The 23418-nt window shown below is 35.5% G+C and overlaps 1 protein-coding gene across 1 annotated transcript in view; it reads right to left on the minus strand.

Annotated features, from left to right (window-relative positions):
• Positions 1 to 23418, minus strand: part of LOC123553036 (protein mono-ADP-ribosyltransferase PARP4-like) — a 101060-nt gene that overhangs the window by 43657 nt on the left and 33985 nt on the right. The window contains exons 15-29 of the mRNA XM_053542310.1: positions 17708 to 17932; positions 16743 to 16904; positions 15793 to 15906; positions 15052 to 15189; positions 14527 to 14713; positions 12923 to 12996; positions 11051 to 11238; positions 8548 to 8647; positions 8073 to 8243; positions 6420 to 6500; positions 4160 to 4240; positions 3640 to 3741; positions 3130 to 3222; positions 2482 to 2646; positions 1337 to 1412 (exon numbers count right to left, since the gene is read on the minus strand). Coding sequence (XP_053398285.1) covers positions 1337 to 1412; positions 2482 to 2646; positions 3130 to 3222; positions 3640 to 3741; positions 4160 to 4240; positions 6420 to 6500; positions 8073 to 8243; positions 8548 to 8647; positions 11051 to 11238; positions 12923 to 12996; positions 14527 to 14713; positions 15052 to 15189; positions 15793 to 15906; positions 16743 to 16904; positions 17708 to 17932 — 1957 coding nt within the window. The remainder of the gene's footprint in view (positions 1 to 1336; positions 1413 to 2481; positions 2647 to 3129; positions 3223 to 3639; positions 3742 to 4159; positions 4241 to 6419; positions 6501 to 8072; positions 8244 to 8547; positions 8648 to 11050; positions 11239 to 12922; positions 12997 to 14526; positions 14714 to 15051; positions 15190 to 15792; positions 15907 to 16742; positions 16905 to 17707; positions 17933 to 23418) is intronic.

Below are 23418 nucleotides of genomic sequence, written 5' to 3' on the forward strand. Positions count from 1 at the left end.
TTATGAGTGATATTGATCTTTGAGACAGGGTCCTGGGTCTTGCATGGCATGTCATCTCATTATGGGGAACATTAGTGCCAAGTGATTGTAGTATCTCTTGATGAAAGGTAGTTTTTGACCAGAAATGAAACAGATCCTCTTAAGTTTTGACTTCAAAATGTAACCTTAATCTCTGAGCTAGGTGTCTGGGTCTTCAACGCATCCATGCAAAGTAACCAGACACAAAACAGACCCTAATAACATTTGACATCCCAAGTATGACCTTGACCTTGGAGTTGGGGTCTGGATCTTTTGTGCGAAACGTTGTCTCAACATTTGTGCCAAGTAATTTCAAAATCCCTTGATGAATGGCACAGCTGTGGACTGGACATGACACAGACCTGTTAACCTTTCACCTCCAAGTGTGTTCATGACCTTTGAGCTAGGGGTCTTTGTCTTGTGCAACACAGGTTGTCTCCTTAATTGAACATTTTTGCCAAGTTATTTTAAAATTCCTTCATGGTTGGACACAGCCCACTTCTTTTCCCCTTTTTTGTTTCTCAAAAGGTGGGGAACAACTGAAATTACAAACATTTAGTCTACAGGATTTAAGGAAAAGCCCTCTATTGTAACTGTCACATACTAAAAACATGTAGTAATTAAATATCAAGTTAAGGTAGTTCTTCACATCTGCTAAATAGAGTAATGATGCAGCAGCTTCTGACTGGAAAACATAGAGTAAAACCTGGACCAAGCATACAGTAAGGAAAATTGGCCAGATGTAGAGGTCATCCTGTGTTTGCATTTAGGAAAGCATTAAAATTACTTTCGCATAAGATAAAAACAACAAAAAATTGCTGTCACACGAAACAATTCCAAAATGCCCTCAAATCAACTTAAAACTTGCTGATCTATTAAATTACAGGTAAATATCTATAAGATATGGACAGACAAATTTTATTTGATCAGACAATGTTGCTTTTCAACAGTGAAAAGTTTCATTAAAATCTTCCCTGTGAAAAAAATTTAATTGCAAAAATGTCATTAAAATTGTAGAGACCTATTATGCATTCCCCTTTGAAGACATACAGTAGTATTGCTAGTCCCTTTAAAGATATGTATAATATCAGACCATGGCTGATGAATAATGATATGTATAGAAAACCTGTATTTCAAGATCACCTGTGAACAGGGACCCCCTAGCTATCAAGAACAATAGAATCATTTCAAACAGATTCAAACACTTCAAGTACCCTTTCATTTCTGAATAAAGACCATATGCATTTGACCTCTCAGCTGACCTCAAAAGTATTTTTTTTATGTACACTCGGGTTTTTCTGCACACAACAGTTCTTACCTATTCTTTGAGTTCCAAATGCCTGACTGAAGTCAACTTTATCATCCAGGTCCCAGCTGTCAAATGCTTCTTCAAGCTAGAATCAAAAGGAATATATGAATTCTACAACCTGTTAACAACTAAACAATCAAACTGAATGTATGTCTGCCATCTTCAAATATCTCATCATCCTAAAACTCCTCTTACATTTTTTATCTTCTTTACATTCATCAAGTTTTATGTGATTTGTACACCAAGATTACATGTAAAAGAGGATGCAGATTACTGTTTGTACAAATTTGTGTTAGTGTTCTGGGATGATATTACAGCTGGCTATTGCCCCTTGCATTTGTACCAGGATTATCAATATGTTTCATAGCCTACTTCTTTTCAGAAATTTGTCTTATTTTAACAGGAATAAAGTTGTCTTTCCTATGGCTTGCCAGCTTGATTTTAACAACAAAAAGTAGAAAATGTCCTGTGGCAAGCATGTCAAATAGAAATCCATTCAACTTTTATGTAACATAGAGTTCCCCTTTAGTCTGTGCTAAGCGGGTGGGAAGGTGTTGCTCTCATCAACAGATTCAATCAAACAAGTCTGCTATTACTTTTGCTTGGTCGCATTCTATGCTTCCAAAGGATCTTCTTAAAGATTTTATTAACTTTCACAACAGCATTCTTGCTGTGTGGCGGCCCATAACTGGACTCAGTCTGCTTATATTTTCTGGTCCTTTTGGATCATAGAGTCCATTAAATGTTTATGGACAATATAGTTCCCCTTCAGAAGGTGCTATTCAGAAGGTGCTAGTGGAGTGCAAGGTATGCTGAACCTTTCGATACCCCTCATGAACAGATTTAATCAATCCGGGTCTACTATCAATTTTGCTTGGTTGCACTCTTATATTTAAGGATATCTTCTTAAAAGATTTTATTATTCACATAAAGCTTTTTCTTGAAGAAAGGTTATGCATTTCTTAACATTGCCGGAAACATACAATTATTTCTAAAAATATAACTAAACAGTCACATAATTTGCCTAAAAGAAGATTCTGCATTTGTATTAAGACATGTACCACAATGAATAAATACAGTAGAAATAGTATAGAAATAGAAATAGTATTCCACTGTGTACATGTTTTCCTAGAAAATAAAGATATCATAAATACCATCAACATTTTCTCAGTCTGTAACTCATTATCTGTGATCTCTTGAGCCAGTCTGATTCCTTCCTTCAGGAAGTCAATTTGTTTATCAGAGGAGTCAAAGTTCAGCCTTACATTAGTAAGTACATCATCGATTGCCTTCTCATAATCAACCTCTGGCTTCTTCTCCTGCAATATATAATTATCACAAGATTGTTTGTAGCCCTCTTACTATGTATTTTCACCATAGCATTTCTTTTATATATTTGTCTTAGTGTGTATTTCCCGTTTCAGTAACAACACTTGTTTACTGCATTGATTTAACTTGAAAATTCTAAAAAAGTATCTAGCATTCTGTTTTAACAGTTGCATAATCAACAAGCTGTAAAGAGAGATTTTTTTATTGTATGCATTGTTTAAAGTGTGTATAAAATATATATGTGAAATGTACTGCAATTTTCTTTAACTTCCATATTTTGTGTGTGCCAACAGAATGCAAATTTATGAATCAAGCTGTGATTGCCACAAATCTATAACCAATCAAAAATCTTGATTTTCTTAAGGAATGTGGCTGAGTTTGAAATGTGTGCAATGCAAATATAAGTATGCATACAGCCTTTGCTCTTTAGATATACATGTACATGTGTACTGTTAAAATATATCATACTGTACCTCTTCAAAGCCCATATACTGAAGCTGGTCGACATTTTCTCGTTCCACCAGTTCTGACATAGAGGGTGCATCTATAGCCTTTTTCTCCTCATCCTGATAAAAATTACATAAAATCCCTAATTTGAAAACACACAGCATTCTGAGAAAAGATTTTTACTTTAATTGATAACTTTCAATTTCTGGCCATATTTTTACTTCAAAGATCAATATACTTACCTTAACTAAACAGAAGCACAATATCTGATTCAAAAAGGGATATTACTCAGAAAATATTCAATGACTTTAAGAATTTTGATTTAAAGAAATCCTACATGTACCAATTCCATATCAAATTTTATCAGCAAAAATGATTACATGTAGACACTGTGTAATCATGACCTAAATGAAAGCAGGGCTACTTAGCTGATTGAATAAAAATCTATTAGGTGGTGACAGTAAAAGTAAGGTTAACCAATCAAGATGCAAAAATAACCAACTTGTAAACAAAGGTATGAAAATGTGAAAATATACCTTATCTCTTTTCTCTATAGCAACAAAGCTGGTGAACTGTGTTACTATAGTATACTGTTTACTCAGCTCTATAATATAGTCCTTGGTGTTCATCTTCACTATCTGTAATGAAATGTAAATAAAAATGAAATTATGAAACTGGCAGTCTGCCAAGCTGAGCTCCTTCTTAACTCAATTTAAATGTTTATTTGTTTTGTTGGGTTTGACGTCACACCAACACAATTACAGGTCATATGGCGACTTTTAATATATATGTTTCTGTTACATTCTTTTACAGTATGCACATCTACCTCATGAACAGTACAGAATGGACAAGTACCTCAATGTCAGTACCGTTCAAACACCTACCTTATTGTCTGTATGGTATGACCACATATCTCATGATCAAAAAGTATAGAAATCTACCTCATGGTCAGTACGATACAAACATCTACCTCACATTGCTAAGGTAGGGACACCTACCTCATAATCTGTAAGGTATGGACACCTACCTCATGGTCAGTAAAATATGGACACTTACCTCATGGTCAGTACGGTCAGCAGAGAGAACTCCATCCTCCCAGTCACTGATTATTGCTCTTGCTGTTAAACGATGAAGAATCTGGAAAGTGAGAAAAAAAAACGTGATGTTGCCCAATACATATAAATTTTTTATATAATCCAAGAGCACAGACTTTTCATTTACTTATCCAGACCCAAAAGGTTTGAGGACAGTCTCGGAGATAAAAAAGGTATGCTTAATTTAACAAGAAATGTTTTGTAGCTATGTCATAAATTCAAAGCTGCAAGATTTTTTAAACAAGAGGACCATGATGGTCCTGAATCGCTCACCTGTCCCCACATGACCCAGTTTTGAACTGAGTACGACGTTGTTTTTTTCTATTATTTGACATAGTGACCTAGTATTTGAGCTCATGTGACCCAGTTTTGAACTTGACCTAGATACCGAGATAAAAATTCTGACCAAGTTTCATGAAGATCCATTGAAAAATATGGCCTCTAGAGAGGTCACAAGGTTTTTCTATTATCTGACCTAATGACCTAGTTTTTGACTGCACGTGACCCACTTTCGAACTGGACCTAGATACCATCAAGGTGAACATTCTCACCAATTTTCATGAAGATCTCATGAAAAGTACGGCCTCTAGAGAGGTCACAAGGTTTTTCTATTTTTAGACCTAATGACCTAGTTTTTGACCACACGTCATCCACTTTCGAACCTGACCAAGATATCATCAAGGTGAACATTCTGACTAATTTTCATGAAGATCCATTGAAAAATAAGGCCTCTAGAGAGGTCACAAGGTTTTTCTATTTTTAGACCTACTGACCTAGTTTTTGACCGCATGTGACCCACTTTCAAACCTGACCTAGATATCATCAAAGTGAACATTCAGACCAACTTTCATGAAGATCCATTGAAAAATATGGCCTCTAGAGAGGTTACAAGGTTTTTCTATTTTTAGACCTAATGACCTAATTTTGGACCGCACGTGACCCAGTTTCAATCTTGGCCTAGATATCATCAAGGTGAACATTCTGACTAATTTTCATGAAGATCCATTGAAAAATATGGCCTCTAGAGAGGTCACAAAGTTTTTCTACCTTTAGACCTACTGACCTAGTTTTTGAAAGCACGTGACCCAGTTTCGAACTTGACCTAGATATCATCAAGATGAACATTCTGACTAATTTTCATGAATATCCATATAAAAATATGGCCTCTAGGGAGGTCACAAGGTTTTAGTAATTTTAGACCTACTGACCTAGTTTGACTGCACGTGACCCACTTTCGAACATGGCCTAGATATCATCAAGATGAACATTCTGACCAATTTTCATGAAGATCCATTGAAAAATATGGCCTCTAGGGAGGTCACAAGGTTTTTCTATTTTTAGACCTACTGACCTAGTTTTTGACCGCATGTGATCCACTTTCGAACATGGCCTAAATATCATCAAGATGAACATTCTGACTAATTTTCATGAAGATCCATTGAAAAATATGGCCTGTAGGGAGGTCACAAGGTTTTTCTATTTTTAGACCTAATGACCTAGTTTTGGACCGCACGTGACCCAGTTTCGAACTTGACCTAGATATCATCAAGATGAACATTCTGACCAATTTTCATGAAGATTCATTGAAAAATATGGCCTCTAGAGAGGTCACAAGGTTTTTCTATTTTTAGACCTACTGACCTAATTTTGGAAAGCACGTGACCCAGTTTCGAACTTGACCTAGATATCATCAAGATAAACGTTCAGACCAACTTTCATACAGATCCCATGAAAAATATGGCCTCTAGAGAGGTCACAAGGTTTTTCTTTTATTTGACCTACTGACCTAGTTTTTAGTGGCACGTGACCTAGTTTCGAACTTGACCTAGATATCATCAAGACGAACATTCTGACTAACTTTCATGAAGATCCACTGAAAAATATGGCCTCTAGAGAGGTCACAAGGTTTTTCTATTTTTAGACCTACTGACCTACTTTTTGACCGCAGTTGACCCAGTTTCGAACTTGACCTAGATATCATCAAGATGAACATTCTGACCAACTTTCATAAAGATCCCATGAAAAATGTGACCTCTTGAGTGGTCACAAGCAAAAGTTTACGCACGGACGGACGGACGGACGACGGACGCTGCGCGATCACAAAAGCTCACACTGTCACATTGTGACATGTGAGCCAAAAAGACTAGGTATTTTTGTATCAAGAAAATATAAAATTGTGTATCAATAAATTAAATAATTCACAATATGAAATGAAATCTAACATTTCCATCTGTAATGCTGAGATCTGAAGTAGACACCATTGTAGAAACTTCTTCCCCGGCTATGCTTGCTCGCAATGTTGCCTGCAATATAATACTTGTCATCAGGTACCCTACTCCATTGAAACACATCAAAAGAAAAGTCTAAGAGTACTAATAGTAAATCAATGTTAAATAATAAATGATAATCAAAAGACATGCTGTAATTGTGCAATGTATGTTAAAGTGCACATCATCACTATACAATGATAACAATTCTATTTTATAACATATTTTTTTGCAAATCTGAGAATCTTATAGATATAATTAGATACATTTTCAAGATCATTCAAAACTCAAAGAAAGTACTATTATCTGAAATTGAAAAATATACCTTGATCTAAAATCATACAAGTCACACTGATTTAACCCTTACCCTGCTAAATTTCTACAATGAACTTGTCCATCTACCAGTCTTGGCAGTACCATTTACTATTTAAAGTGGTGCTTACCCAAAAGATACTGACTGAATAGCGAACAGTGCAGATCATGACTGCATGGATGTGCAGGCTAATCATGATCTACACTGGTTGCAAAGGCAGAATCAATCATGTCCAGCATAATAATGGTTAATATCCCAAACCAAAATCGCAAGCTTATTTTTTAGCTTGCGGCAAGCTTGTTGCAAGCTTGCAGATGAAGCTTGCTGCAAGCTCAGAATTGGAACCTCGCAAGCTTGCAGTTCATTTCATTTTGCAAGCTTATGCTCATGAACCTTGCTGCAAGCTTAAAATTGGAACCTTGTTGCAAGCTTGCAGGCCCTTGTATTTGATTTCAATTTGCAAGCTTGCTGTAATCTTGCGCAAGCTTGCAGAAATTGAAAGTTCCTAAAAAAAAATTCCTGCAATTAGGTCTGCAAATTAATTAATGAAACAAGAATCCCTGAACTATTACTTCTATATATTAGTTATTATAAAATATTATGACCTATAACAATTATAGGCCATATGGCAACTTTCTAGCTTCTATTGGTGGAAGTAGACACAAGGTGCACGTCTGGTCATTATTTCATATCACGGCAGGCATCTGTATATAACCACTGACTTTCCATATGCCAAATGGACAGCTTTCTAACACTGAAGAGTTCTACACTCAAAGTGAAGTTTCGAAACCACAGCAGTGAAGGGCAAGTGATTCATAGTCAGTGACCTCAACAACTCTGCCACAGAGGCCCCTTTAAACATGATTTTGTAGGAAAGTCTGTATATGTAGTAGCTTGTCCTGTTCAGCCAGAGCCCATATTCATCAATATTTTACATGTACACTTGGACTGGAAAATATTAAATATTTATGATTTTGTTTTAAGTAAATTGCTGAGCTATTTATAGCTCTTAAAACACATTTATGCAAAGTTTTATCACAATTTGTGCAAAATGTGGAAAACTTTGCATGCTTAAGTCTACATCTAAATTTCAGTCTTACAACATTGATAAATGACCTGCACCATGAGAAAACCAACATAGTGCATTTGCGACCAGCAAACAGCATGGATCCTGACCAGACTGTGCGGATGTGCAGGCTAGACTGAATCCATGCTGGTCGCAAACGCATTATGTTGGTTTTCTCATGGTGGGGCTCAAATACTGGCCCAGCTTATTGGAGAGAGAGAGTATTTACCATTGTACAGTTTGGTACATATCCATATATAACTGATCTGGAACCATTGAAGAGTGCCGTGATTTGTCGAGGAGCTTGTACAGGAGATGGTACGTCTGCTCCGTGCTGTTCCCAGTCAACATTTACAGATGTCAGTCCTGGTTGGGCAGCCTTGTTGATTTGAGATTTAACCTTGGAAAAGGAATATTAATGATTCAAAATTAAAACTACACATAATAATCCATGACAGAATTGTTGCAATACAATAAGTTTTAAATAAAGAAACACAGCAGAACAAATTGCATGTGAATTAAAGGAAAACACCTGTTTTAAAGGATGTATCTAAATGGAAATAACACATGCCACATCAAGAAAATAAAGAAAATGAGGGATTCCGCTTTTTTAGGTGACTATCAGGCAGGGGTTTAACTGTTCTACTTTTAACAATTGCTCTGGGGTCATAATATATTGCTACATGCCAGCATCACCAACATACCTTCATTTCCCATTTAGATTTAACTTTGGTATCAAAGTACTCGAAGGATCCTGCACCAACTCTAGCCAACGCTCTTAGTAAATGTCTGTCTGCAGTGCCACTGTAAAAAAAAATATTTGACATCCCCTACTTTAAAGCGCCAGTCAAACAAATTCGCTTTGTACATATTTACTTCATATGGCAGGTCACCAAATATAAATGGTAACCAGAGCAGTATCAACACAGAGTAAATATTCATTTGACAAAAACCTCCACAGTAAGACAGATTAAAAAACAAGAGGGCCAAGATGGCCCTAGGTCGCTCACCTGATAAACACACCATAACAGTGTAAACATGTTTGACATAGTGATTTCATGGAAACAAATATTCTGACTAATTTTCATTAAGATCGGATCAAAAATGTGGTGTCTTAAGTGTAAACAAGCATTTTCTTCAATTTGACCTAGTGACCTAGTTTCTGAGCTAAGATGACCAACATTCGAACTTGACCTAGATTTGATCAAGGCAATCATTCTGACTAAATTTCATCAACCTTGATTAAAAAATACAGCCTCTATCGCATACAAAACGTTTTTCTTTGATATATCCTAGCGACCTAGTTTTTGACCCAAGATGACCCATACTCAAACTTGACCTTTATTTCATCAAGGCTAGCATTCTGACCAAATTTCATGAAGATCCATTGAAAAATAGTCTCTATTACATATACAAATTTTTTTTTTTGATTTGACCTAGTGACCTAGTTTTTGACCACAGATGACCCATATTCTAACTTGACCTAGATTCCGTCAAGGCAATCATTCTGACTGAATTTTATGAGAACCCAGTGTAAAATGCAGCCCCTATTGCATACACAAGGTTTTTCTTTAATTTGACCGGGTGACCTAGTTTTTTATCCCAAAAGACCCATATTCAAACTCCATCTAGATTTCATATAGACAAACATTCTGATTAAATTTCATGAAGATCCTATGTAAAATGCAGCCCCTATTGCATACACAAGGTTTTTATTTGATTTGACCTAGTGACCTAGTTTTTAATCCCTGATGATCCATATTCAAACTTGACCTAGATTTTATCAAGGCAATCATTCTGACCAAAACTCATGAAGATCAATTGAAAAATACAGCCTCTATCGCATACACAAGGTTTTTCTTTGATTTGACCTAGTGACCTAGTTTTTGATCCCAGATGACCCATTTTCAAAACTAGCCTAGATTTCATCAAGGTAATCATTCTGACCAAAATTTATAAAGATAAAATGAAATATACAGCTTCTATCGCATACACAAGGTTTTTTCTTGATTTGACCTAGTGACCTAGTTTTTGACCCCGGGTGACCCATTTTCAAACTTGGCCTATATTTCATCAAGGTTATCATTCTGACAAAATTTCATGAAGATCAATTGAAAAATACAGCCTCTATCGCATACACAAGGTTTTTCCTTGATTTGACCTAGTGACCTAGTTTTTGATCCCAGATGACCCATTTTCAAACTCGGCCTAGACTTCATCAAGGTAATCATTCTGACCAAAATTCATGAAGATAGAATGAAAAATACAGCCTCTATCGCATACACAAGGTTTTTCCTTGATTTGACCTAGTGACCTAGTTTTTGACCCCGGGTGACCCATTTTCAAACTTGGCCTAGATTTTATCAAGGTAATCATTCTGACAAAATTTCATGAAGATCAACTGAAAAATACAGCCTCTATCGCATACACAAGGTTTTTCCTTGATTTGACCTAGTGACCTAGTTTTTGATCCCAGATGACCCATTTTCAAACTCGGCCTAGACTTCATCAAGGTTATCATTCTGACCAAAATTCATGAAGATAGAATGAAAAATACAGCCTCTATTGCATACACAAGGTTTTTCCTTGATTTGACCTAGTGACCTAGTTTTTGACCCCAGATGACCCATTTTCGAACTCGGCCTAGATTTCATCAAGGTAATCATTCTGACCAAAATTCATGAAGATCAGTTGAAAAATACAGCCTCTATCGCATACACAAGCTAAATGTTGACGGACGACAGACAGACGACAGACGACTGACGCCGGACATCAAGTGATCAGAAGGTGAGCTAATAACGAAGAACAAAAAGAATAATTTCACTATAAACTGTCATACAGAACTTTAAACTTGAAATCTCTCTCTGAACAAGGGGTGTAACTCCATTATAAAACTTCTCCCAGATCCTAAATGAAATCTATTCTCTCTCTGTACAGGGGGCATAACTCCACTAGAAAATATCATTTAAACCTAAATGCAACCTATTCTCTCTGCAAAACAAAAGAACTTTATAATCCATCTATGGAGAAAAATGTATGGGAACAAATCCAAGTCCAAGGGCTATAACCCTTAAGGAATATGTGCAACGGCTATTCTCTCAATAGTCAAAATGAAAACCATACCTTTGCAATTTGTTTATGTGATCATCTTTAAACCAAACTCTGCTTTTTAAACTAATTTTTAATTTGCTACGGCCAATAATTTACCTAACTCCAACTGTGAATATCCTGGTATGTTGGCAATTTTTCCTGACACTGCTCAGCAACAGTTCCGAGTTGTTCATGTGTCCGTCAGAGATCAAGAGGACATTCTGCATGGAGCTCTCCGGTTTCATGAGGTAAAAAGTATGCAATGGTCGCACAACCTCTGTGTTACCCATAGTTGCTGAAAGACTCTGCAGGAAGAAAAAAACGATATTATTTCCATGTTAACCCTTGACCTGCTAAATTTCTAAAATGAACTGGTCCATCTTTCAATTTGAGCAATACCATTCATTATTCAAAGGGGAATATTTACTGACTGAATAGTGGACAGTGCAGACCATGTGCAGGCTGATCTTGGTCTGCACTGGTCACAAAGGCAGGATCACTTGCCGCCAGCAGGCTTATGGTTAATGTCCTAAATCTATAAAAACTCATTATCACTCAATTATATAGAATGGCACTGGGCAACTGTTAAACCAGATATATTTAATAGGGATTAATTTTCATATCTTATAAAATTTATGAAAATTAGTCCTCACAAAAAAAGTATGATTTTAGATCTAATTACTTTGTAAGAAAAACTGATTACTCCTGTGAGGATTAAATCTGGCTTTTGAAAACTGTTTTTAAATACTGCAAAATGTTGGCAATGCAAAAATAGGACATTATAGTATTATCTTATTTCACAGTGATACAATGTCAGTATCGAGTTTCCTCAGCAGAAAATACCAGTCCTGTTGTCTAGCTATGCTATCAGTCTGTATAAAGATGACCTCAATACATTTTGAATCCACAAATTCAGTGCTGTATTTATCAGTTATAATGTTCAGATTTTAAGACAAACTATGAGACATTTTTCAAAAGCTATCTTTTACACTGTTCTCAATACAGCAAATGTTAAATGTAGCAATACCTAGCTACAGCAAAATGTAATGTAATTTCCCTTAAAATGCAAAACTAAATTCATATTTGAACACTGAATGCTTTGTTACATGATGAAGATCTAAATCAAACAGAACCAGGAGCTGTGTTCAATAAACGCTCGATGTCCCCGGTGGCATCCTTGTCGATACAAAGCAACCTAAGTCCAAAACGAGGTCAAGGTCAAACTGAGGTCAGGTGATGTCTGAAGATGAGGGATGGTCACAGGTTACATCTGCATTAGTATCAAGTCATTCTAGTTAGGGGTATTGATGCTAGATGAAACAGTCCCATTTGGTTAACCTCGTACGGACGGACGAATGCATGCACGGACAAACGAAGGGGCATAGAAAGTGGAAACCTACAAGTCATCCAACACAACAAAAATGAAAATGTTGAAAAACATATTTCCTGCACTTATGGAGAATATATCTTTGAAAGTACAGTCAAAACTTAGACAATTTTATCAGCAAGACTGACAACGAAGACAAAACTCCGACTTGTACACACAATTTACAAGAAACATCCAGTTTTCCAAACAATACTGTGTCACACCATGACAAACTCTGATACTGGTTTCATATTTACAACTTACCATGACAAACTCTGATGCTGGTTTCATATTGACAACTTACCATGACAAACTCTGATGCTGGTTTCATATTTACAACTCACCATGACAAACTCTGATGCCGGTTTTATATTGACAACTTACCATGACAAACTCTGATGATGGTTTCATATTGACAACTTACAATGACATACTCTGATGCTGGTTTCATACTGACAACTTACTATGACAAACTCTGATGCTGGTTTCATATTGACAACTTACCATGACAAACTCTGATGCTGGTTTCATATTTACAACTTACCATGACAAACTCTGATGCTGGTTTCATATTTACAACTTACCATGACAAACTCTGATGCTAGTTTCATATTACAACTTACCATGACAAACTCTGATGCTAGTCTCATATTTCCTGCTGTTTTCACAACACAAGATGGAAACAATTCTTTCCATGCTGAAAATAAAATGTGTATTATTAAATAAGTTTAGAATATAAGTCATTTAATTGTCAAAATATAGATACTGTCACAACTTTATTTTTTTTAGAATTTTTATCCATAAACATTTTTTGTGCCTGTTCTTAAATCAAGGACAAGTTTATGTCACATTTAGGTAAATGGGCAACTGAAACAAAATGCTATTAAATCCAAAACTAAAAGTACCAAACAGTCTTATGAGAAGATGCATATTCACAACACCTTTACAAATCAATAAAATTCTATCTCTCCAACTGAGAGTATCTTTGACCTAGGACTACAAATGAAACAAGAGTGCCAGACTGTCACAAAATACGCCCACCATAGAACTTGGCCTAATTCAAGGGGCATAATCCAAGAGTGCCTAGGGGGATTTGGGTGGTTATCATACTTGGCCAAGATATTATGCCCACAAACATTGTCAGCAAGTTTTGGAGAGTATCTTTGACCTAAGACTATAAATGAAACAAGAGTGCCAGACTGTCACAAAATACGCCCGTTATCGAACTTGACCTATTCAAGGGCCATATTCCAAGAGTGCCTAAGGCGATTTGGCTGATTATCGATCTTGGCCGAGATATTATACCCATCAATATTGTCAGCAAGTTTGGTGAAGATCAGACGAAAACTGTCGGACTTGGAGAGCGGACAAAGCTAAATTTGCAGTTTTTCGAGTAATTCAAGGGCCAAAATCCAACAGTGCCTGGGGCGATTTGGCTGGTTATCGAACTTGGCCGAGATATTATGCCCACAAACATTGTCAGCAAGTTTTGTGAAGATCGGATGAAAAATGTTGGACTTAGAGTGGACAAGGCCAAATTCGCAGTTTTTTGAGTAATTCAAGGGCCATAATCCAAGAGTGCCTGGGGCGATTTGGCTGGTTATCAAACTTGGCCGAGATATTATGCCCACAAACATTGTCAGCAAGTTTGGTGTAGATCCTATGAAAACTGTTCGACTTAGAGAGCGGACATGCTTTGGATGCTGCCCACTGCCACGGGTGTTCACATAATATGCCCCGCTCTTTCAGAGACGGGCATATACAAAGGGTCACCTTCTAACTAGTTGCAAGAAACCCATGAAAGTTGATGTTAGACTGGAATTCTCACCCAAACATTCTCAAATTACAGAGCAGAAACTATTGATCAATATTAGGTAATATAACATGTTAGAACACGTTTCAATTTTACTTTGTACACATATTAGTAGAGGGAATGCAGGGCAATCAATAACATTTTAACAGGTGATTCAAAGCAGATAGTGATAGAAATTTGTACTTTTCTGGGAGACTTTCCCTAAACATAGATGGATGTTCAAATAAAAATCAATGCGAGTATCCTATTGCTCTATGGTCTTATTGACAAACCCATATTAATGTAGAAAAAAATACTTTTCTATGAGACTCCTTCCCTAAACATAGATGGATGTTCAAGTGAAAATAAGTGGGGTTATCTTCTGCCTCTCTGGTAATATTGACCAACCCATATTTATATAGAAGAAACATTTACCTGTTCCAAACACAACAACATTAAAGTTCCATGTAGGGGGTAAATGCTGGAGAGTCAGCAGCAAGACTTTCTTGGCACTGATGATGGCATCACCCTTCATAGAGTTTGACAGGTCCAGAAGTAAAATCACACTGACATCATCCGACTCACAGGCCTCAAATTCCGGGTAAAATGTCAGCATACATGCCTAGAGAACAATAAGGAAATGTACATGTTATTCATAGATCACTGAATCAATATTTAGTTTGAAATAATAAAATTGATCAACATGAAATTTCTGGTTTATTCCAAGAATGCTATTTTGCCAGAACATAACTTAAGAAAGATGAAATAAATCGGAAATCTATAAATACAGATTTGACTTTGCAGACAGATGTGATTTCAAAATCCACCGAAAACAGTGTTATACCTGCTGATTTTGATCATCAGGTTTTCTCTTCACCCACAATTCTAGACACATGTATTTCCACTAGATCACTGAGGAGTCACAAAATGTCGACATATTTTCATAATTTCAATACTTACCTGGTGATTTTGGTCATCTGGTTTTCTCTCGACCCACATTCTAGGCACGTGTATTTCTGCTAGACCAATCAGAAGCTGGAACCCATCGGCAATAGACTCCCCTTCCATCATCTCTACAGTGGCTTTTGTTAATGTCCTCTATATCACATAAAATAGCTGATGCAAATCAAATTTGGAAAACTGTAAAAGCTTACTTAAATGCTCATTTTAACAATATAAATATAGAAAGATGTTTGCAATGAATTTATTTTCCCAACCTCTGGAAATTAGAGTCACTTGTGACTTCAAACGAGATGTTAACTTTAAGCAACATAATCTTCATATTAATAGCCAGCTACAAAGTACAATTATCATTGTAGTGTATCAAATCATAAAATAAAAAAAAAACTATACAATTATATAGTTCTCAAATCAACAGAGAAAACCTACTGGTATATTAAGATAGTCTACAGGGACTTTACTTTTTTGTACCCAATCATAACATAAAAGTCTTATGCAATATTCAAGCAAGCATAAGAAACCTGTCTGAAGCAATTAAACTTGCATATATTTACCAGAGTACTTGAAACCTAAGAGGAGCAAAAGACATACTGACAGAAGCTGCTGTACCAAAACATCAAGGCACTTAATGAAGTAGCACTTTTAAACCACAAACTTCCAAAGGAATAACCTTATAAAATTGATTAAAACCCAATAAAACTGCTGATAATCATTTGTGATTTTTGTCTATTATTAGCTCACCTTGACTTTGATCTTCTGTGAGGGGCATTCAATTGACCTGATGTCAAAGGGCATCTCTATTGAAACCTGCACACTTGTCTCCCCTTGTGTGACCTCCACTGTCTCAGTTTCATGCTGTAAATGTACTCAAATCATAACTCAAAAAGTCAAACAGATAAATTTTTAGGCACTCTTTTCTTACCTCTGAAAATACAGTGAAACCCCTCTAAACCAGAACCCCTGAAAAGTGGTAACCCGTCAAACCACTTCAAACTGAACAAACACCTTGGTTCATAATAATGTTCTTTTATTGAAAATAACCACTCTAAATTAGAATATCACTCAAAAGTGAATGTTTCCTTTGGTCCAGAGGTTGTTTTGTATATAGTTGTTCCACTGTAGCTGCATGCAACGTTATCACAGTTATGATGGACCAAGGTACAGTGATACTAGTGACTATGGACATCACATTTATATAATCCTACATTTTAACCATTCACATGGTCTTCATCAGGAATACATGAACTACACACAACAACTGCCTGTGTTATTTCCATCATCTACCTGCACTATCTCATTCAATTACCTATTATTCCATAGTTAATTACTCAAGTTGTTTTTCTTAATTTATGTGTCATTTCCTATACTATGCTGTTTACTTTCCTTTAACTAACTGCGTAACCTACGCAGCATTCTTTTAATAATCTGTCATTGCTCTAAGTTACTTATAGTTAATGTAAACTTGTATTTTAGTTATGTTACTTTTTATATGTAATGAAGTATGTTCAGAGTATGTTATTTCCCTAATCCCTTACCTGTGTAGTTCAGTCTTGTTTCTCATAAGGACAAGTGCTTTTTCCTTTCGTTATCTGTGTAACTTCCCTTACCTGTGTAGTTTCCAAATAATACAAGTATTCTTTCTCATGAATACAAGTGTTGTTTCCTTTCATTATCTGAGTCATTTCCCTTACCTGTGTAGTTTCCTTTAAAGAATCTTTCTTCCATGGAGCGACACTTCCTGGCAATCTGAAACTAACCATCTCCCCTTCTACCTGTAATTCTGCCACATATGTGATCTTGATCAAGACCGTAGCTCCTGGTGGAAGATTGCCAACACTTACAGTAAACACATCCTGAAATCAAATAAGAAACTTTTTTGAAGTCTGTGCACAAAAAGAATTTTACTTTTTCATTTAAGGCTTTATTCTGCATGACTAAATGAATGTTTAAACGTTCTCATCATTCTTTCATAGTCTCTGTAAACATCAAATATTGCATCACTGTTAAGAAAAACAACAACCTTATTTGCCACTCATATTCATCAGAAAATAAGACTTCAACTTACAAGAACCAAATTTGCAATACTGTTGTATATCATGGCATTGCATTTTCCATATGTAATGGGTTTGTACTAGTTCAACATCTTTTAGAAGTTTGCCAAAATCATTTTTTTTTACATAAAATTACATGGACATTTTTTGGCATAAAATTAAAATTGCATTGGACAAGTTAAGGTGAATAATGAGACTAACCCATACAGTTTAGGCCAAAAATAATTTCTAACAAAAATCCATGAAAATTGAGTTCTCTGAAAGTGACTTTTGGTACAAATTTATTGACATAAGATTTTTACAAGATATTCTTATAAATAACCAAAAATATTGTGCAGAAGGTAGTAAACTGTTGCAACGCTGCTGAAATAATGCAGAAAATTTATATTCTTCTTGCATTTTTACCAATATCTAACTTTTGTTCTCACCAAGTTTATCATTTTTCTGTGTCATATATGCCAAACTGTGTGGAAATGACCACATTGAAAAATTTCACCCAAACTGTGGGTGAGTAGCTTTAAGAATTTAAAATATGTTCTTACAAGAAAAGAGCAAAAATAAAATTGTTCCTTGTGAAGTCCAGACTTATGATGCTATGTACTTACAGGTGTTTCTTCATCTTGGTCCATGAGGTAGGCACCATGACCTTCACTGATTGCTTTCTTATATTCTTTGTGAGCTTGTTCCTTCTCTTTCACCTCACCAACAATATGTTTACCATTGATAAATGCTTCAAACCCACACACAGCAGCAAGGTCCCCCAGCGGGAAGACATATTTTGCCTCCAGTGGATTCTTACTGTTGTTCTCATACTCTTGAAGAACTATCACCTGTTAAACAACAAAAGTCAAACATCTACATGTTGACTGTAAAAAAACATGTTGTATTTTTTTTTTATTCAAAGGGTCATAACTTGTGAAAATTCAACTAACTCTAAACCCATTTAATGTGTACAACTAATGACTGTTCCTGAGAAGTTTCATTTAAATCCTGCCAATAGTGGAAATTATTTTAGAATTAAAATAATTTAATTTATTTTTTCTCAAACTGTTGCTCGTTAATTACCGTCTGCTAGTTTATTAAACTGTCGTCTGTTTTCGTATATAAACGTGTCATCGATATTGTTACACTTGGCTGATCTGAACTGGTTCCTACTGATACTGGTACCCAGTCGATATAATATAAATACCAATAATCTCGTGCAGTTCTCTCACATTTTGCTAGCTACACCGTCGGTAACGTCAAAACTATTTACATGTTTTGATTTATCATTGCAATGCCTCGTGGTCAAAGGCGGGAACTGATATTTCGGAGGAATCCTTGCAACAGAAATATTCTGCAGTATGCTCCTCAGGACAATGGCAAGAGGGATACTAGGTGCAGATGCTTTAGAAGAGAATGTTGTTGACGGTGTTACCAATCTTCTGCCGGTATGTCGAAAAATAATGTCACAGATTTAGTAGATTGTTTGTTGTTCAAACATAGAGCCTTAAGTTTTGTTTTTTTTCATAATATTCACGAATGGGGTGTGGCGACGCAAATATATATCTACGCACGCGTCTACAGGCTATCCTTTTGACTCTATTTTGGCATACAATATCAGTAAACTCGGTTCCACGGTTATTCAAATTTTACTGTGTATATAACTTTTGATGACATAAGGCAACATGTACTACACTTAGCTCGCAAAATCAAAGGTGTTTTGTATACACAAATGTATAATTTGATTTAATAGTCGCTATTTTGACAGGCGTCTCTGTTCATAGTCATGATTTCCATGCTTTTTCAGTGTCAATTTAAGGTTATAAGGTAGAACTGGAGCAGGTGTCTAACAACAGTTCGTTTTTGTAAACATCATGTTTGTAAAATTAGATTTAGTTTTTGTATCCTAGCTACGATTTTCATATTTTGATATTTATAAGAATTTTGCATGTAGAGAAATATTTGTTTTGAAAACTTGTGGTACGAATGACCTAGTAATTGAACTGTATTTGACATTTCTTTACAAACTTTACGCTCGACAGATGTTTACTTAGCGATTAAGGGTCAGCTTTAATTATAGATAAATAAGGTATTACAACCGAATTGCACAGTCAAAAGTCCGTATTTTGCAAGGGTTTGGTAGTTAATCTGAATAGTTATTAGCGCATTGAATGTACAGAAAAATATTAAGTTTTTCTGAGAAATCTACTAATGAATTCATCACTTACATTTCAGTATACCAGGTATTCTTACAAAATTGATGAGATATTGCATTATATGTATAACTTCAGAGATCGCGCATTGCGTTAGAAGAACTTATTCATTTACGAGTTATGACGATCAATTTCTTTTACGTCAAAGCACTTCAGCTCCATGGTCTAAGTCAAACAATAATTTATGGGCCATTACATGCTGGTGAAATCAGTTAACATCAGTTTTTATGCATATGTATTATGACTGTAATTTCTGTAATCGTACGTGGTTTATTCGCAAATTTTCTTACAATGTAAAGTGTACAAATTTCAACGCGCATATGAAGTCTTTAAGTAATCAAAAGTTGTCGTCTTTTTGTTCGAGCTTCCTTTCTTAAAGGATCACTTCTCAGATTCTGTCAGTTTAGGAAACATAACAGTTGGAACATCTTATCTCTTACACAAACTGTCTTCTAATTTCATTGAATTGCTATGTTCACTTTAAGAGTAATAGTTAAATACGTTTCACTGAATTCAGAATAATCAATACGCAAATTTAAAATAATATTGAAACTGACCGAGTAGCCGGTCCCACTGCTAAATTTCAAGATTTCAGTAAAATGTTTCATTTCACAAAAATATTTCAGGTGAATATAGAGGAACTCACCATTTATCATACAATGAACGATCTTATTAACGGTTAATATAACTGGGTTCAATAATTAGGTCACTTCGGATCTCAGTTTACGTCATTCATGCGCAGCAGGTTCAATTTAACCATTTATAAATAGTTTACGTTATGTAGCATAGAAGTATGTCAAAACATTAAATTCACAGGCGAACACAAATTAAAACTTATTTGTAGATACACGAGGACGTTGACATATCAATTAAAGTAGCGGTCATTTGTAACTTAACCAGGTACATAACATTTGAATAGTTTGCTAGATTTTAGAATCTGCATAAATCAAAGTTGAACACTAATAAATTGTCACATTTCTAAGATTGTACCGGTTCGTCAACATGACAATTTTTACCGGTCAATCTTTACTCGCCGTTTTTGGTCTGACAAAACTATATCATCATACAAGAATTAGGATATTTAACAATGTTATGATTTTTACAAAAAAAAAAAAAAAAATCAGTTGGATTTCAGTTTTTTCTGTTACAAAGATTTATTATTTGTCTTTTGATAGTACCCGGGTGAATATTCCGATTTTGGTATTTATTTTCACCGTCACTGATGACTTGATTTATGATACAGACTGGGATTTACAGCAAACATAACATTGACGGAATTGTTTCCAATCTTAGCGGCGGTTGTGGTTTGGGGATCAGACTTATTAAACAACTGCTGAATAATAAGTAATAAATCTAAAAGCTCTTTTGCCTCAATAGGGCAGTTATAAGTATCTTGTACAAACTATTATGTAGTTGTCAGATTTTATTGCTTTCCTATATACGCTGAACATGTACCAGGTCGTCACGATGACATTTTTGGTTTGTTATTCAGATTCAGATAAGCAGCTCCTGATGTAGATCCATAGAGTTCGAACATTGTTACAATCTTAAATAAAAGTAGCACTTATTCCTCGGTTACATACAATACAGCTATTAAATCATTATATATATAAAAAAAAAAAAAAAAAAAAATCACTTACCGTTTACCTTAACAATGACCGATATCAACCCATCACATTATTTTCTTATAGTGTATGTTGTTTTGTGAAAGACGAATTTAACTTACATTACAGGCTTAAAATCCTACCCCGCTGCTATTCAATTAATTCTGTTGTGTGTATGCAACCATGATTATGATAGGCACGTACCACGCTGTTGCACGCAAAACTAATGGTATTTCATATAGAATTATATATAAAATAGACTCTATTTTGACAGGTGTCACTGTTCATAGTCGGGATTTTCTTGCTTTTTCAGTTACGATTCAAGGTTAAAATGTAGGACGGATGCAGGGCTTTAAATTAATTTCACAAACTGCACGGGTTTTTCATTTACATATGGGTTTCGTCATAAATAAACTGTTAGACGGCTGTCGAAATAATTGTGCTACCCGAGACAAGCGGGCTCTATCGACAAAGTTTTTAATAAAGGTCAAATGCGACTGCTTCCCGTGCACGATATACGAGGAATACGAGTTGAAAATATGTTAGACTTTGTTTATTGTATCATACTTTGGTTTGTTTATGTGAGCAAACGATTAACATACAAATTGTTCAAGTTTCATACTTGTCCGTAGTTGAGAACAAATATGCGTATATAAAATTTCAAAACAATGAAATATGTATCTATCAAAACCCGTTATTTCAGAATTAAGGAATAGAAATCGGGTCACATAAATTTTTCTATAGGCGCAGACAAAATGTCTTCTGTATGTGCATTAATTATCTCAATTAATAGAGAAATGATCGTAAATTCAGGACTTCTACTCGTTAATCTGGAGTAAAATGTCAGTTTTTTCTTTTTTCTGCAGTTTCAGCCAAATCTTTAAAAGGGGAGCTTGTACTGTCTAATTGTTGATGCAAGTTATATCAAAATCATAGCTTTGGAAGTTGTAAGATTAGATTTAGTAATATATGGCCCACCGCAAGTTAGTTTATTCAGGTGGCAAATTCATTATAATTAGGCTTGATATTGATGCTATGCCACATTTTGTTTCGGTCAGATGGAATACATTATAAGAAAGTAGGACTACAGTTTTTTGGTGATTACATAAAAGATGGTTTTTTTTAAGAATAGTTTGAAAGGCCGTAGAATTTTGGCGGATAAATTATAAATTTATTGTGGCGGTAAAGTTCTGTCGGCCGTGAGGTGAGCGGATACGGTGTCTGTATGTTTGCATTCAAGTTGCGTACTTTGGGGTATCATATGTTTACCAGTTTGTGTTAACTGGATAGTAAAAGGTTTTGCCCTAGTACTTGGCAATTCCTAGTGTTGCGTGTGTTGCGTACGTTGCGTTGCTCTCAGTGGTGTCACTTTGCCTTGCCTTGCCTTGCCTTGCCTTTCATTGACTCGTGTTGCGGTTTTGCTCATTCTCGGTGAAACCCGAAATGGGTGGAATGGTAGCTCGACGTTCAATTGAAATTGTTGTGTGTTTGCATTTGAGTGATACCTGTTATAAAGTGCAAAGTGTCTTGTGTTGCTTTGCCTTTGAGTGACACCTGTTACAAAGTACAAAGTGTCTTGCGTTACTTTGCGTTGTTTGAGTGATACCTGTTACAAAGTACAAAGTGTCTTGCATTGCTTTGCCTTGTGGTCCGTTGTGTTATACTGCCTCGCTTTACATTGGCTAGGGTTGTGCATTTGACCGCATCCCGGTGACACCCGGGCTGGGTTGGATTCACAATTCGAAGTTCGATGGATTGCGCAGTTGCGTTGTTTTTGCAAGCCTTGGGTTGGTGCGTCTGTTCTCCTCTCGGTCGACGGATTTTGCTGTGCTTTTAACGACTCTACACGGTGAGACCCTTGTTGAGTCATGAGCGGCCGATCAACTCCCAATATTGTCAATATACTTTTACTGAATTTAATTAAATTATTACAAAATGTATCATGCGTATGTTTAACTATCGTTGAAAGTATCAATGCATATTCTTGATGAATAAAGAGTGTTGTATGAGATAATTGGTTTTTTATTTGAGTAATAAAATAATGGAAATTATTTTAGAATTAAAATAATTTAATTTATTTTTTCTCAAACTGTTGCTCGTTAATTACCGTCTGCTAGTTTATTAAATTGTCGTCTGTTTTCGTAGATAAACGTGTCATCGATATTGTTACACTTGGCTGATCTGAACTGGTTCCTATTGATACTGGTACCCAGTCGATATAATATAAATACCAATAATCTCGTGCAGTTCTCTCACATTTTGCTAGCTACACCGTCGGTAACGTCAAAACTACCCGCCCGCCACACCCTGTATTTATAGGAAACTTTCGAAACATAGAGTTTTGCATCTTTAATTTCGGGCTAGTATGGTAGTTTTAACAACTTGCTAGAATACTTTGTCAGTATTTTATATACACTTTACTGATCTATTTATGTTGATCTTACATCATCTGTGGAATGTTTTATGAAATTGGTTCAAAGTTGTATAGGAAATTTGCATAAAGTCCATCTATTTAAC

The sequence above is a fragment of the Mercenaria mercenaria genome, chromosome 4 (assembly GCF_021730395.1).
Source record: "Mercenaria mercenaria strain notata chromosome 4, MADL_Memer_1, whole genome shotgun sequence".
Classification (NCBI taxonomy): Eukaryota; Metazoa; Mollusca; class Bivalvia; order Venerida; family Veneridae; genus Mercenaria; species Mercenaria mercenaria.